Genomic DNA, 15,552 nt, shown 5'->3' with positions numbered 1-15,552 from the left:
CTGGATGCAGTACTCTAGGTGTGGTCTTACTAAGGCTTTATAGAGTGGCATTAGTACCTCCCTTGATCTTGATTGTATCCCTCTGTTAATGCAATTTAGGATTGCATTAGCTTTTTTGGCTGCTGCTGCACACTGCTGGCTCATATTTAGCTGGTTGTCCACTAAAACTCCAAGATCCCTCTCACAGTTACTGTTATTGAGCCTGGTTTCACCCAGTCTATATGTGTACTTTTGTTTTTTCTTGCCTAAGTTCTGGCATTTATTTAGCAGTGTTGATATCAGAATAATTCAGGGGTGTCAAACCTGCAGTGTCATGGAGGCATCACGTGACGTGTCAGGACTTTTTTCCCCTTCACTAAACTAGGTGGAGGCGGGGGCAGCACATGATGTATCCGGCCTGTGAGCCACGAGTTTGAGAGCCCTTGAATAGTATATACCAATGGTTTCCAAAGTGGGCAGTACCACCCCCTGGGGGGCAGTGGGATGCCTTAGGAGGGGCACTAAGAGGCAAGGGAGCTGGCAGGGGGGTGCTAAGAGGTGGCAGGGGGGGCATTTGAGGTGCCAGCCCTGCAGGTTCACTCATTGATTGTAGCACCGCTCCAGAGCCAGCGCCTCCAATGCAGAAGTGGTGGCACATTACGTGCCACCAAGGCTGTGTTAGATGCACCGCCCCCTGCTGCCTCTTACCACCCCTCTGCTGGCCCCCTTGGGGATGCTAAGAGGTGGCAGGGGGGCATTCGAGGCACCAGTCATGCATGTTCACCCATTGACTGTAGCACCGCTCTTGAGCCGGCGCCTCCAATGCGGTAGCGGTGGCACGGTATGTGCCGCCACGGCAGCATTCAATGCACTGTCCCCCTGCCACTTCTTAGTGTTCCCATGGTGGCTGGCAGAGGGGCGCTAAGAGACAGCATGGGGGCATTTGAGGCACCAGCCGGCACTGTAGGTTCATCCATTGAGGCACCGGCTCTGGAGCTGTGCTACAGTTAATGGGTGAACCTGCAGGGCCAGTGCCTCAAACGCCCCCCTGCAACTTCTTAGCATCCACAAGGGGGCCAGCAGAAGGGCGCTAAGAGGCAGCAGGGGGGCGGCGCATCAAACATGGCTGTGGTGGCATGTCATGTGCCACCGCTTCCGCATTGGAGGCACCAGCTCCAAAGCGGTGCTAGTCAAGGGTGAACCTGCAGGGCCAGCCGGTGCCTCGAATGCCCCCCTGCTGCCTCTTAGCCCCCCTCTGCTGGCCCCCTTGGGGACACTAAGAGGCAGCAGGGGGGCGTTCGAGGCGCTGGCCTTTCAGGTTCACCCATTGACTGTAGTAATGCTCCAGAACCGGTGCCTCGAATGCGGCAGCACGTTGGGAAAAGCCACTGCCACCACTTTCCCAAAATGCCGCCACTGTTGCATTCTGTCTGTCTGTCCGTCTGTCCGTCCATCCATCCAAAAGGTCTGTCTGTTTACCTGCCTGCCTGTCTGTCTGTCTGTCTCTCTCTCTCTATCCATCCATCCATCCATGTTCAAAGAGCCGGCCCCGCAGGCACATCGGGAAAGTAGAGCAAAGCCAGTCTGAGAGGGAGGGAGGGAGGGAGGGAAGGAGGGAGGGAGGGAGGGAGAGAGAAAGAGAGAGACCTGATGCATCAGATTGAATGAGGCCTAGTTTAGACTGAGGCCCTTTTCCACATTGAAACATCTTTGCCGGCACATTGAAACCTCTTTGCCTTCTATTAAAGGTTTTGTGGACAAAACATGGTCAAGACTGCCAGGAAGCTCTCACATTTTGTTGAGGCTTTAAACAGGATCCATTGGACCAGTTCTCCACTGTAAAGATTACTTTTCCCCAATGTATTACAGTGCCAATTCTGAAGAAGGCAAAACCAAAATGTATTGGTAAATTACAAGGAGAACACACACACACACACACTGCCTTCTAACCCTGCTGGAGCAGGTGATTGGACTAGAATAGATATCTCATTATCTTTCTCCTCCCTCCCTCCCCTCCTTCTTTATTTCTTTTTCTTTCTGTCCCTTCCTTCCACCCCCCCTTTCTTTGTCCCTTTTTCTTTCTTTCCCTTTTCTCTTTATGTTCTTCCTCTCTTCCTCTCTTTCATTTCTCTCTCTCTTTCCCTCTCTCAGGCTCATCCCTTTGGATCAGGGGTCACCAAACCTTTGGACCTCAGGGACCACCAAACTCATAATTTTAAATTCCGGAGACCACTAATATGAATTTTGACAGGCGGTGGCTTTCTGGCATTGGTGGGAGAGAGAGAGAGAGAGAACTGATCCAACCTCTCTCTCTCCCTCTCTCTCACACACACAGGCAGGGGTGGGATTTAGGCCCCTGATCTAAAGCTGTCAAAACTCCGAAAACTGGTCAAGTAGCTCTGGAGAGCCCAGTCATAAATTAGAACACTTGCTAAACAACCAGTCATTAAGTGAGGACCACTTGTATTTGGTTTGCCTGTCACCTGACCATGCCCTCCCAGTCACATGACCAGCAAGCCACGCCCACCCAATCATGTGACCAGCACACCACACCCTCAAATTAGGCCACACCCACAGAAACTTGAATCCCACCCCTGGGTGAGGGGCACCGAGGATGAGTTTGTAGCACGAAGGGGGTAGTGGACCGAAAAAGTTTGGGAACCACTGGTATATACAGTCCACCTTCCTTTAAGTTCTCAGATGGAGAAATTGCAGTATATTATGGCCCTGTATAGGGGATTTTACATTCTGATTAATTAATTAATTAATTAATTAATTAATTAATTAATTAAGCTAGAGCATACAAAACATTTGCTAGACCAATACTCGAATGCAGCTCATCAGTCTGGAACCCACATTATGTATCTGATATTAGCACAGTTGAGAAAGTCCAGAAATATTTCACAAGAAGAGTTCTCCACTCCTCTACTCGTTGTAGAATACCTTATGCCACCAGACTCAAAATTCTAGACCTAGAAAACCTTGAATTATGCCGTCTAAGGTCTGATCTAAGTATGGTATATAAAATCATACATTGCAATGTCCTACCTGTCAATGAATACTTCAGCTTCAACCATAACAACACAAGAGCACACAATAGATACAAACTCAAGGTTAACCGCACCAAACTTGATTGCAGGAAATACGACTTCAGCAACAGAGTGGTCAATGTCTTGAATACTCTACCTGACTCTGTGGTTTTTTCTTCAAACCCCAAAAACTTTAACCTTAGACTGTCTACTATTGACCTCACCCCTTTCCTAAGAGGTCTGTAGGGGGCGTGCATAAGTGCACCAATGTGCCTACCATCCCTGTCCTATTGTTTCTTTTATTTTTCTTATATGTACCCATTTCATGTATTCATAACTATGTACTGTATATACTTATACCTATTATCTTATAAGTGATTGTCAAATCAAATAAATAAATGAATAAAATAATTCTATATGCTTCTTCCTGCAACTCCACCGAATGTCATGACCTGGATAACTCCTAAATCTAAAGTGTTGTGTGTAATCATTGCATTGGGTAGACCAGGCCGAAGCCACACAAGTCCGATGTTTCCTCTTTGCATTGGGTGAACTGGGCCAAAGCGACACAGGCCGGCCCCTTACATTTTTCAGGAAGGCCTTGTGGCCTGATCTGACCAGTTTGACACCCCTGATCTAGGTAATGTAAAAAAAAGTCAATATGGTCATGACCATGCAGTTGAAATGCCACCATTTTGTAAATGCATGTGACATCAACACTTGCAAAAGTGGTGGCCCTTCAATTAAATGGTCATGATTGTTTACCTCCCTTCTTCATGCAGATGCATCTACAAGTATTTTGTAATGGTTTGCTCATGTATGTTGCCCAGAGTCATGAAAGTAGGGTGGATTTTAAGTAACAGCTAATAATGATATCTCAGAATGGTTTGTCTTCAGTTTGGCCTTTTATGTCTCTCAGTGCTAGATTTTTTTCATTCATCTATTGAAATAGACTTTAGCTCCCAAAGTAACTTGAGAGAATTAGTTTGATAAAGTGGTTAAGGTACCAGATAGAAATTGAGTTGCTGAGTTCCAGTCTTGCCTTGGGCAGAAAGCCAACTGGATGATTTCAGGCCAGCCACTCTCTTTCAGCCCTAGGAGGGAGTCAAAGGCAAACCAATTCTGAAAATGGGGCCCTGGTGGCACAGAGGTTAGAATGCAATATTGCAGGCTAACTCTGCCCACAGTCCGGAGTTCAATCCTGATGGGCTCGATGTTGACTCAGCCTTCCTTCTTTCTGAGGTTAGTAAAATGAGGGCCCAAATTGTTCAGTGTAATATGCTGACACTGTAAACCACTCACTGTGTGTGTGCTGTGTTTATGTGCAATTTCTATTGCTAAAAAAAAGAAAATGGCAGGAATTGGGCCAGGCAATCACCAAGAATCAACACTTCTTGGTGAGGCATACTCCCCATGCCTGGATAGAACCAACGTGGACTCAAACTGAGTAGTACAAAATTGTATTTCAAAATCAAAATCAAGTGAGGAATCTACCAGTGGTGGGATTCAATTTTTTTTACTACCGGATCTGTGGGCCTAACTTGGTGGGCGTGGCAGGGGAAGGATACTGTAAAATCTCCAGTCAGAGGTAGAATTTGCCGGTTGTCCAAAGTACTCAAAATTTCCACTATTGGTTCTCCAGAACTGGTCAGAACCTGCTGAATACCACCACTGGAACCTACCTTTCAACATTCCATGCCATTCATGTCAATCCAGGTGAACTTCTGTTTTGCCAAATGTCAGGCCAGTGATCAGATGCCCAAGCAATTGTTCCTTTTGGATCCAGAGACAATAAGCACACCAGTCAATATAATTTAAGCTTTAATATTACTTCAAGCAAAGATAATTAGAATTATAGTGTAAAAAGCATGCATAGCAAGGAAGATGATACCCAAAGCTGTTAGTTAGGGACTCCTTAATAGTGACATAAAGACAGAATAGTATTGTTTAAAGACAAAGAGGTGAATATAGAAGAACCCCAACCAACAGGAAAAAATAAAGAAATAAGTACAAATTGGGAAAATAGTTAAATATATATTGATACATAAAATTATATATTATAATTATAATGAGCATATTAAGGTTAGAAGTTGGAAGACAAAACCTATGTATATGTTTTTGTATTATTACTGTTAGAATTGTTTAAAAAAAATATTAACCCAGTCATTACACTGTCCACAAAAAATGTTGGTTTTTAAAGGAAAACTACAAATAAAACATATACCAAAAAAATAAATAAATAGAGACAGTGGAGGTACCCCCAGGGTGGCCCATTTCCACAGTACCCAGTGTTAAGTTCTATGCCAAACCTCCCAGGTTAAAGGCCCATAGGTAGAATGTAGTATTGCAGGCTAACTCTGCCCACAGCCAGGAGTTTGACCCTAACCAACTCAAGGTTGACTCAGCCTTCCCTCTTTCCAGGGTCAATAAAATGAGGACCCAGAATGTTGGCGGCAATATGCTGGCATTGTAAACAACCCAGAGAATGCTGTAAAGCACTATGGAGTGGTATATAAGTCTAAGTGCTATTGCTATTAGGAGTTATTCTTTAAACTTGACACCATGACTTCATGGCCCTGTTTCTATGGTCATAAGAGTGCAAGACATGACTTTCCTTGGACAGGAATTGACATAAATGGAACATACAAACCCAGTGTGCAAGACTTAAGGGATCTATAAAGTCACTTTATGTAGTCTAACACTACATTTGGGGGACACCCTGTTCAGTATGTACTATCTAGTAAAATTTTGTAATTTGTTTTGAGGCCAGGGTTGTGATTCCACACTGGATATTCATGTTAACTGTAGGTCTGAGGGGAAATTGAGGTGCCTTAGAGTCTTAATTAGAAGACCTTGCACTCTTGTATGTATGGCAGGGGTGTCAAACTCAAGGCCCAAGGGCCGGATGGGCAGGGTGCTTAGATCTGGCCCATGGGATCACCTTGGAAACAGAGATGGATCAACCCATAGTGCCTCTTCTTGGGAGCCCATTTTCACTGGCAGAGCACTTGGCCACTAAAGGTGCCCCCAAGGTCAAACACAACCCTGATGAAGCCCTCAATGAAATTGAGTTTGACACCCCTGATATATGGTGTCACCAGAAGGCTCAGAGAAAGAGGAACATCTTACACATCAGAGTGTGTGTTGGTAGGTGAGCATTCTGAATTCTGTAGCTGGGACATCTCAGATGCCTTCTGTCAGGGCTTCGACTATACACCCCCATTCAAAGTTGTCACCTTCAGCTGACTGACCAACATATTGGAGAGAAAATGAGAGAGACAAAGAAAGACAGAAAGGTACATTTTGCACATCAAAGTGTGTGAGTAGCAGACGAGGCGAATTCTGTAGCTGGGACACCTCAGAGTGACTCTGATGCCTTCAGCTGACTGATCAACATTTTGGATAGAAAGCAAGATTGACAGACAAAGAGTTATGTGTGTGTGACAGAGAGAATGCCTGCACAATTATCTATATAATTAAACTTAAAGGGGAAAAAAGGAAATATGTGTAAAAACTGCTGGTTTATTTCTATTGCAATGCAAAAAACCCCTCCTCTCTCAAAAACAGTCACTGCAGCAAATAATAACAGTCATATTTTGAGAGATGTACTCATAGTTAATTACTATTTTATTTTGACAGCAAGTGTTCTTTTGTATTCAGGTTTGGTCTTAAAAAAATAATGTAGCACTTAGGAATGAAGATGCAGCATAGCAAACCAGTACTTGAAGCCAAGATGGAGAAGATCTGCACAGCCACCATGTACTTCCCCTTGGTGCTCAGGTAGGTGGGTACAAAGGAGATCCAGACACTGCAGAACACCAGCATGCTAAAGGTGATGAGCTTGGCTTCATTGAAGGCCCCAGGCAGATTTCTGGCCATGAAAGCTACAGTGAAGCAGATGATAGCCAGGAAGCCCATGTAGCCAAGGGCAAAGTAGAACATGACAACAGAGCCTTGATTACATTGCAGGATGATCTCTGCAGATTATGAGTACATGTCTGACTCAGGGAATGGGGGAGAAGTGCCCAACCAGATGCTGCAGAGGACTATTTGCACAACAGAACAAGAAATGATGATGGAGCTGGCCAGGCTCTTCCTTAGCCATTTCTGTACTTTATTCCCTGGTTTTGTGGCCAAGAATGCTAACACCACCATGATAGTTTTGGCTAAGACAGTCGAAATGGCAACTGAGAAGATGTTGCTGAATGCTGCTTGTTGGAGAAGGCAAGTGGCTGTCTTTGGCTGGCCAATGAATAGGAAAGAGGTCAAGAAGGAAAGAAAGAGAGAGATGAGGAGGATGTAGGAGAGATCCCGATTGTTGGCTTTGACTATAGGAGTTTCTTGGAATTTAATGAAGATTCTCAAAATTAAGCTGGTTACCAAAGACAGGAACATGGTAAGGGAAGCCAAGATGATCCCTAAATTTTCTTGATAGGATAGGAAAATTTCAATCTTAGGTATACAGTCATTTTGGTTGATATTTGGATGCTGATCTGCTGGACATGTGGTGCATTTTTCAGCATCTGAAAAGAGAGGGGAGGGTTAAAAATTTTCATTTCTCAAAAGATGCCAAGAAAATTTTTAGTGGTTGACCAGTAAAGAAGTTGAAGGGCAAGAAATATCCTTCCCGGTATGAAAGCCAAGCTTTCCCATATCTTTTATTAACCTGCACCCAATTTAAATTCCAATATTAATTTTATATCTCACTATGTAATAAATATTAAAATAAATTGTTCTTCTTTAAACCAGGATTTAAAATGCCAATGAAAACAGCCCATCCTTAAAAGGTCAGGATCGAGAGTCTTCCCAAATACCAGACCTTTTACTTTGGTGTCACCCACCATCAATGGTGGAGATGGTTCCTTCTGCACAAGGAAGACAGTCATAGCAACAGATGGGCCTCCCTTCCTGAGCCACCTTCATGAATCCAGGATGACAGCTTTCCACACACCTGGAAGGAGGCAGGGGCTGAGGAAAGAGGAAAAATACACAGAAAATGAAATTATTTTCAGGAAACTGGCAATGGCAAAGGTGGGTGATCTCCAGTGTGACTAATTAAAAGCCAACAAACAATCTGAGCAGCAAACAGACAGACATTAGCAAACACATGCTAGTCCCAAAAACCTTTTATTTTATTTCAACGGCTGTGAATTATATGCCTTCATAGCCCATAATGAGTCCCAAACAGTTTATGAATAGTCCAACACAAATCTTCCACAGTCCTTCTGGATAAGGCTGATAAGTGCACACCTTTATCTCCTTTGCTGCCAATGACTAAATTGCCAATTAGCTGTACAAGGCCAAATGGAGCACAAGTCAACATGGAGCTTCAGACTCTAAACTAACCAAAACAAACAAAGTTGCTTCCTTCAAAGGATCATGTCCCTTTGCTCCTCCTTTATGTCTTATGGGAGGGGCCAATCACCTCCAAGCCTTACTCCTAAGTTGCCCCTTTTGTCTTAACTGTTCTTGCCTTCTGGCAGCTCTGCAAAAGCACACACTGGGAACAGGCTCCCTCTGTTCCTCTGCCTCACTGATGTCAGATTTTGGCGGCTCCAGAGTCAGCACATAACTCCCTGATTGGCCCTGGCCCCATGTCTGTGTTGGATGCAGATCCCTCATCCAGGACCGGCCCCTGTTCCTCCCCACTGTCTGACTCTGCTGCTAGCTCCACAGGCCACCTGTGGACCACAATAGTGTGAACTATGTTATCTGCATGACTTGCTCAATCGATTTTTATTTCCTCAGATTCAATGAAAATTGAAGGTGGTATTTTTCATGGCCACCTGATTAGCCGATAAAATTTCTCTAAGTTTTTATTGTCAAGGATCAGTTGAAATGAAAACTAAAAGACAACCTCCCCAAAGAATTTCAATCCTGTTTTCACCACCTTCAGTAGAATAATAATAATAAAATGATTCTCACCTTATTCAGCATTTCTTTCTGTGCAGTACTCTTCTGGTCAAGGGTAAACTTCAAAACGTGAGCTGCCCTTTTTTCTATACTCCCAAATTTCATTCTCTTGACAGACCTATTAGGGAAAACAATCCAGTTCACAATATCCAGATCAGCACTGAGATGTCCTTTCTTTTCAAAATATACTCCTTCTATGGAATTATTGTGAAACTGAGCGTTTTGAAGGAAGGAGTGAAGCTGGAAAAGACAGGAAAAGGAGAATTATAAAGGACTTTACATTCTTTGAAAAGATCCTTGGTCTATATATGTATAAAAGAAGAGACAGACATCACAATCTCTGGAACTAAAACTACAGTATATTGTCCTCTTAGCTTTCGTTAGCCTCTGCTAACATTGTCAGAGTGTAAACCTACCATTGAAGAGATAGCTATACCCAATGGTGGCTCAGTGGCTAAGACACTGAGCTTGTCGATCAGAAAGGTTGGAAGTTCAGCAGTTCAAATCCCTAGCACCACGTCATAGAGTGAGCTCCCGTTACTTGTCCCAGCTTCTGCCAACCTAGCAGTTTGAAAGCATATAAAAATGCAAATAGAAAAATAGGGACCATTTTGGTGGGAGGGTAACAGCGTTCTGTGTGCCTTTGGCATTTAGTCATGCTGGCCACATGACCACAGAGACATCTTTGGACAGTGCTAGCTCTTCAGCTTTGTAACAGAGATGAGCATCGCCCCCTAGAACCGGAAATGACTAGCATGTATATGGGAGGGGAATCTTTACCTTTGTATTTATATGAATATCTCTGTTCAAAAACAAGGTTCTGTTTTGAGTTTCCAATTTGAATAGCACACTATTAATAAGCACAGGAGTAACAGGTGCTAACATTGTGGCGTTTGGAAAAGACTGAGCTGAAGTCTTCACTCCTGTCCGTGTTTCCAGCGGGAACATGGACCGTTCCTATTGGAACAGTCCTATTCCTATTTCTTGACAGCCGGCTATAAAAGGGAGCTGTCAAATGGCATCAGCTGTTGTCCGCCAGCTGGCTGCCTTGTTAGCGCGGCAGCTGCGGCAACCCTTTATTGTTACAATAAAGTAAAGCTGAAGTTCGCTCCGTGTTCTCCTCAGGTTATTCCGCCGATCTACAACAAACATATTGTTTAAATATGTTGATTAGAACAATGATTATAAAGGACAGAGGTTTCACCATCTGGTCATGTTCCCATTCCCAATGCTATATCATAGTAATGCTAATATACAATTGCTCTAAAGGGAAGGAAACTAATTGTTACACATCATAGTTTGCCCACTGGCTCTTTGTATCCAGAATGAAAGAAATTCACCAATAAAACTTGTCTGATAGAAAAAAAATACCTGCCAAGCTTTCAGCCTTGAAGCTTCCATGCTATTTCTCTCTGATATCTTGGATGTGGATATATAAGCTGAATTTAAGGCCCTTCCCAGCACCCAGATGGTGTTGTAAATGAGATAGCTGTCCAGAGCCAGGATCTGATCAATCTCCTCTTTCCTTAGAGAAACTAGATCTTCTCTCTGTTTGCACCGTCTCCAGATTTTTATCGAAAAGGAATCCTTAGCAAATGAACATGAATAAGTTTTCTTCCAAAAATTCAATATAGATTTGAGAAAGAGATTAAAAGCATCATAGCTCACCCCTTTCCTTTTCTGTATCGAAAAGGAAAAAATGGCACCCACATATTTAAAGGAAAGTTTAGCATACATTAAGTCCACAGTAAGATCCCACTGAGCTGAGGTGATCCAGACTTTTTCTAAAAAATCTTGTTGAAAACCTTGAATTACTGTTTCTATAATCAGCATTCCAATCCAGAACGAACTCATCTCTGGACTGTAAACAAAGACATTGACTTGCCTCCACTTGTAATATTGTTCAAATGTTAAAACTATGTGATGCACACTTAGTGGAACACTTTGATATATAACTGTGCAAATGCCATTCCTTAACATTAAAGAAGACATTGCCCTCCTGAACGTCTCCCCCTGGTCAGTTTCTGGAGCAAGAAGACCAACCAAGGTCCACTTGAAATGAAGGAGAAGCTGGACCATCCCTGGGTACTGGACTCCTTCAGCAGGGAGCATCGAGTAGAAGAAAGGAAACTGAGTTTTATCCTTCAGAATCTGGGAAGAAAAACTGTAACTGATCTGAAAGGAATGGAAGACAGTAGTATTATAAACTGAACAAGCAAGATTCAATTCTTATTTTTTTCACGATAAAATTCTATGTTTTTTATTTGATTTATTTGATTTGTCAATCACTTACAAGATAATAGGTATAATAATAAATATGAGTATGTATACAGGAAATAGGTATGAATAAATGGGGACAATAGGACAGGGATGGTAGGCATGATGGTGTACTTATGCACGCTCCTTACAGACCACTTAGGAATGGGGTGAGGGCAATAGTAGATAGTTTAAGGGTAAAGGAGTGGGGGTTAGAGGATGTAACAACAGAGTCAGATAGTGCAGTCCAGGCATTGAAAACTCTGTTGCTGAAGTTGTACTTTCTGCAATCGTTTGGAGCAGTTAACATTGAGTTTGTATCTGTTGTGTGCTCCTGTATTGTTGCGGTTGAAGCTGAAGTAGTCATTGACTGGTAGGACATTGTAGCAGATAATTTTGTGTACTACGCCTAAGTCCAACCATAGGTGGTATAGTTCAAGGTTATCCAAGCCCAAAATTTCAAGCCTGGTAGTGTAGGGTATTCTGCTGCGAGCAGAGGAGTGTAGTACTCTTCTTGTGAAGTACTTCTGGACTCGTTCAATTGTATTAATGTCTGATATACAGCGCGGATTCCAGACAGATGAGCTGTATTTGAGTATTGGGTATGCCCTAGTTAGCAATTCAGTATTACCGGAGGAGAAGCTTTGTAAGATTAGATTACAACTCTTAATGCTTTTTGAAAATGCTTTTGCAGTGAGCTCTGGTGCCTAGGTCATTTGATATGAGTACTCCAAGGTCTTTGATAGAGCGAGGGTCATCAACACAGTCATATCTGCCTAGTTTGTATTTGGTGTACTGGTTTTTTTTACCCATGTGTAGAACAAAGCATTTGTTGGTTGAGATTTGGAGTTGCCAAATGTTTGACACATGATCAAGGTCACTTTGAAGAACAGTAGCATTGTCGGCAGCGTTGAATAGTTTTACCTCATCAGTGAAGAGGGCACAGTTGCTTATAAGGTAATCACAAAGATCATTTATGTAGAGTATAAAGAGTGTGGGTCCTAAAATGCTACCTTGAGGGACACTGCTGTTAACTGGTGCAGGGTTTGATAGGAAATTCCCTTCTTTTACTATTTGTTGCCTGTTTGACAGGAACACAATAATCCACTTATGAAGGGATTCTCTTCTTCATTGCCAGCAGAAGATCTCTGACTTAAAGTTGCTTGAGTGAAAACTGTCTTCTAAGAAAGACACACCTGAGGAATTTTGTACGTTCTCAACAAAGTTGACATCTGGATGGAGATGCCAGTCTCAGCACCTTCCAGAACAGCCACTGTGTTTCTCTGCCTTCCACACCTGTAGTTGGGAACATTGGCCTCTCCATCAGAAAGCATGTCCAATAAAGGATCTGAAGTCATTTCTATCTTGAAGAAATTTTCATAGATGTTATAACCCAGAGTGATGTTAGGTAAGAAATCAGCATTCTGGTTGATATCCTTGGTAGCATAAAGAAAGGGCAAAAATTTCCAAAAATGTTTATATCCCTTTCTGCAGATATGAACATATAAATGAAACATTCAAACTGTGGACATAGAAAGAGAATGAAACAAGCAAAAAGATTTTGATCGTATAGTAAAAGCACACTAAAAGTTGATTACACTAACAGAACTTTCATTTCATTAGTTGGTTTCAAGGATTTTATCTCATATTTTATGTCTTTTAATAAAGATACAAGATATCTGTGCATAGCTTCTATATTTCAGTTCTAAGATTATTTTAAATTGTATTAAATTTTAAGATTCCGAATGGCCAAAGTAGTTATAATTATTATAGAATCAAAATCACATGAAATATTAGTACTGCTTTATAATAATAGGTATTCATTTAACATCTGAAATACTGTATCCAGTTTTGCTCACCGCATCACAAAAAAGATGTTAAGACTTTGGAAAAAGTATGAAGAGAAGCAACCAAGATGATTAAAGGCCTGAAGACAAAACATATGAAGAACTGTTGCCCGACTTGGTGATGGCTAGTTTATTCTTAGTGGGTTATTCTAGACATTATCATTATTCATGCTATTGGATTAAGATTTCAGATTGATTATGAAGATTCTCTGTCATTCAGGTAGACTTGTCTGGAAGTGTGGGTCCAGTGCAGTGCACAAAGATTTACTTACTCAATGAACTTTGTTGAAGGACTTCTGTTGAAGGTTAATGATTGAAACCTAACATCCATTGCAGAGACTATGCCACTAATAAAATAATCTCCTGGCTTGTAAAGATTATGCGCATCCATTTCACCCTGTTCTAGAGTCAGGAGGCATTTGGCTTTGGGTATCCCATAGGCCCCCTGTGGCCACAGAAGCAGCACAAGTAAAATTAGCAGCAACATGACTTGTACTCCTGACTGAGCCTTCTATGTTGCATCTGCTTTTTGAACAAGGAATGAGAAGAAGAGGTGGAAGAAACCAAAACCTCTAGAAAGACAGAAGTTTCAGATCAAGGCAAGGACCAGCTAATGGAAATACACATAGGCTCTGCTTGTCCCGAAACCATGCCCAGATTCTATCTCTGCCCCTTGAGCCATTTATCTTTGATTTATCTCTGTCCCTTGAGCCATTTATCTTTGATGTAGACTCCACCCAACAATGCTTTTGAATCTGATATCAACATCAAAACATTTTTGACATGTTGGTGTTAATATTTTTTGTGACTTTTACATCTTTAGGGATTTAAGATAAAGTCAACAAATTAATTACTATGGTTCAGATAATGGCAAGAAAAAGAACCATCACCTCTCTGAACTCTGAACAAGTCAACAGACAGGTGCCCAAAGGGGCCTTTGAGGGAGAATGGAGAAGTTGGCCCCAAATCTTTCCAATAAAATATTTTTGGAAAATCTAGGATCAGTAGAGACTTTTTAGAATGGTCACAAAAAGTGATATCTTAATACGAATTTAATTAGTTTCTGGAAAGATGAAGACAGAAAACATTTTTGTATGTATTTTCTATGTTCTGTCATAACATTTCCTCAGAAAGTGGATTTTGTAACTTCCTGCTTGTGACCAGTGCTGATTCAAAGACTAGATTGTAGGACAAGGTTCATTTCTTTTCTGGATCTTCTTCCTCCCTTTGTTCAGCCCATGCCTCCTTCCAGATGTGTGAAATGCTATCATCCAGGATTTGTGAAGGTGGCCCAGGAAGGAAAACCTATGTGCTCTATTCCATCAGAATAGAGTTGGAAGGGACCTTCAAGGTCTTCTAATCCTAACTCCATCCCCACCCAGCTGGTCGTTCAGGAAAATAACTGGTTGTTAAATTATTTGAATCCCACAACTGCTTTGAAGATCTTCTAGTCCAACTCCCTGTTCAAGCAAGAGACCCCATACCATTTCAAACAAGGGATTGTGCAATGTCTTCTTAAAAACCTCCCGTGATGTATCTTCTGAGAGCAAAGTTCTCCACTGGTGAAGTGTCCTCACTGTTAGGAAGTTTCTCCTTAATTCCAGGTTGCTTCTCTCCTTGATTAGTTTCAATCCATTGTTTCTTGTCCTGCCCTCTGGTGCTTTGGAAAATAAGTTGATCCCCTCCTCTTTGTGACAACCTCTCAAATACTGGAATACAACCATTATGTCCCCCTTAGTCCTTCTTTTCTCTAGATTAACCAAACCCAAATCCTGCAACCATTCTTCATAAGTTTTTATCTCCAAGCTCTCAGGGCTAGTTGTCAGGGCTCCAAAAGTTCCCCCCATTCAAATCATGAGTCTCTAGCCAAACTTCCAAAACTTAAAGAAGATTTATTAGGAGTAAACATGCCGGTACTGCCTGGGTGTAGCCGACAGAAGCACATCATTCATTGTCACCCTTGATCCTCATTTCCCCCCACCCCCTGGGTGTATCATAATTCATATTCTCTATGAATGTAAATTTAAACTTAAGAGGAAAAGACTATAGATATTGTGTACATGAAATATGTACCAACCAACACACTGTATAGTTGAAAGAAGGTTTTATTTGTTGTTTTATGTTTATGTTTGTCCATGTTTGTTGTTAAAAATAAAAAACTTTTTATAAAATAATAATAATTCATATTCTCCAATGGGACACATCCATAGCCAAGAGTCATAAATCATACTCTCCCGTTAGAATTTTGCGTGGCAGAAACTTCGGTAACCTAGAAACTATCTTTGAAAACATTGATGGAATGAAAGCTCCTCACTGCTTCCCACTTCCTTTCTGTTGGTAACTCTAAAAAGACCATATAAACATTTTATGAGTTGACATAGCCCTTTAATCATCTTAGTTGCTCTTCTCTGCACTGTTTCCAAAAGTCTCAATATCTTTTTGTAATGTGGTGACCAAAACTGGATGCTATATTCCAGGTATGGCCTTACTAAGGCTTTATAAAGCAGTATTAATACTTCATGTGATTT

At 41.8% G+C, this 15,552-nt stretch overlaps 1 protein-coding gene and 1 long non-coding RNA gene across 2 annotated transcripts; both read right to left on the bottom strand.

Annotated features, from left to right (window-relative positions):
• Positions 1-6,617: 6,617 nt before the first annotated feature.
• On the bottom strand, positions 6,618-10,790 carry LOC113426765 (vomeronasal type-2 receptor 26-like). Its single transcript, XM_087948603.1, has 4 exons — positions 10,293-10,790; positions 8,934-9,161; positions 7,850-7,976; positions 6,618-7,531 (listed from the first exon to the last, which is right to left on the bottom strand). Exons 1-4 carry the CDS (start codon positions 10,773-10,775, stop codon positions 6,993-6,995), a joined length of 1,377 nt encoding a protein of 458 aa, XP_087804729.1. The 5' UTR covers positions 10,776-10,790; the 3' UTR covers positions 6,618-6,992.
• A 131-nt stretch (positions 10,791-10,921) lies between these two features.
• LOC148128676 (uncharacterized) lies at positions 10,922-13,682 on the bottom strand. Its single transcript, XR_015746201.1, has 3 exons — positions 13,297-13,682; positions 12,102-12,699; positions 10,922-11,096 (listed from the first exon to the last, which is right to left on the bottom strand). It is a non-coding gene; the product is annotated as an uncharacterized LOC148128676 (long non-coding RNA).
• Positions 13,683-15,552: the final 1,870 nt, after the last annotated feature.

The sequence above is a fragment of the Notechis scutatus genome, unplaced genomic scaffold, assembly GCF_049901735.1.
Source record: "Notechis scutatus isolate UNSWTSFEM ecotype Mainland unplaced genomic scaffold, rNotScu1.2 NSCUCTG21, whole genome shotgun sequence".
Classification (NCBI taxonomy): Eukaryota; Metazoa; Chordata; class Lepidosauria; order Squamata; family Elapidae; genus Notechis; species Notechis scutatus.
The sequence above is the reverse complement of the archived record's forward strand: the minus strand, read 5'-3'. Positions and strand labels throughout refer to the sequence as shown.

Coding starts and splice junctions, on each gene's coding strand:
- LOC113426765 (XM_087948603.1), bottom strand. CDS start 10,775: ATGAGTTCGTTCTGGATTGGAATGCTGATTATAGAAACAGTAATTCAA. Junction 7,977..8,933: donor AGAAAGAAATGCTGAATAAG/GTGAGAATCATT, acceptor CTCTTTCCTCAG/CCCCTGCCTCCTTCCAGGTG. Junction 7,532..7,849: donor AACCATCTCCACCATTGATG/GTGGGTGACACC, acceptor CTCTCTTTTCAG/ATGCTGAAAAATGCACCACA.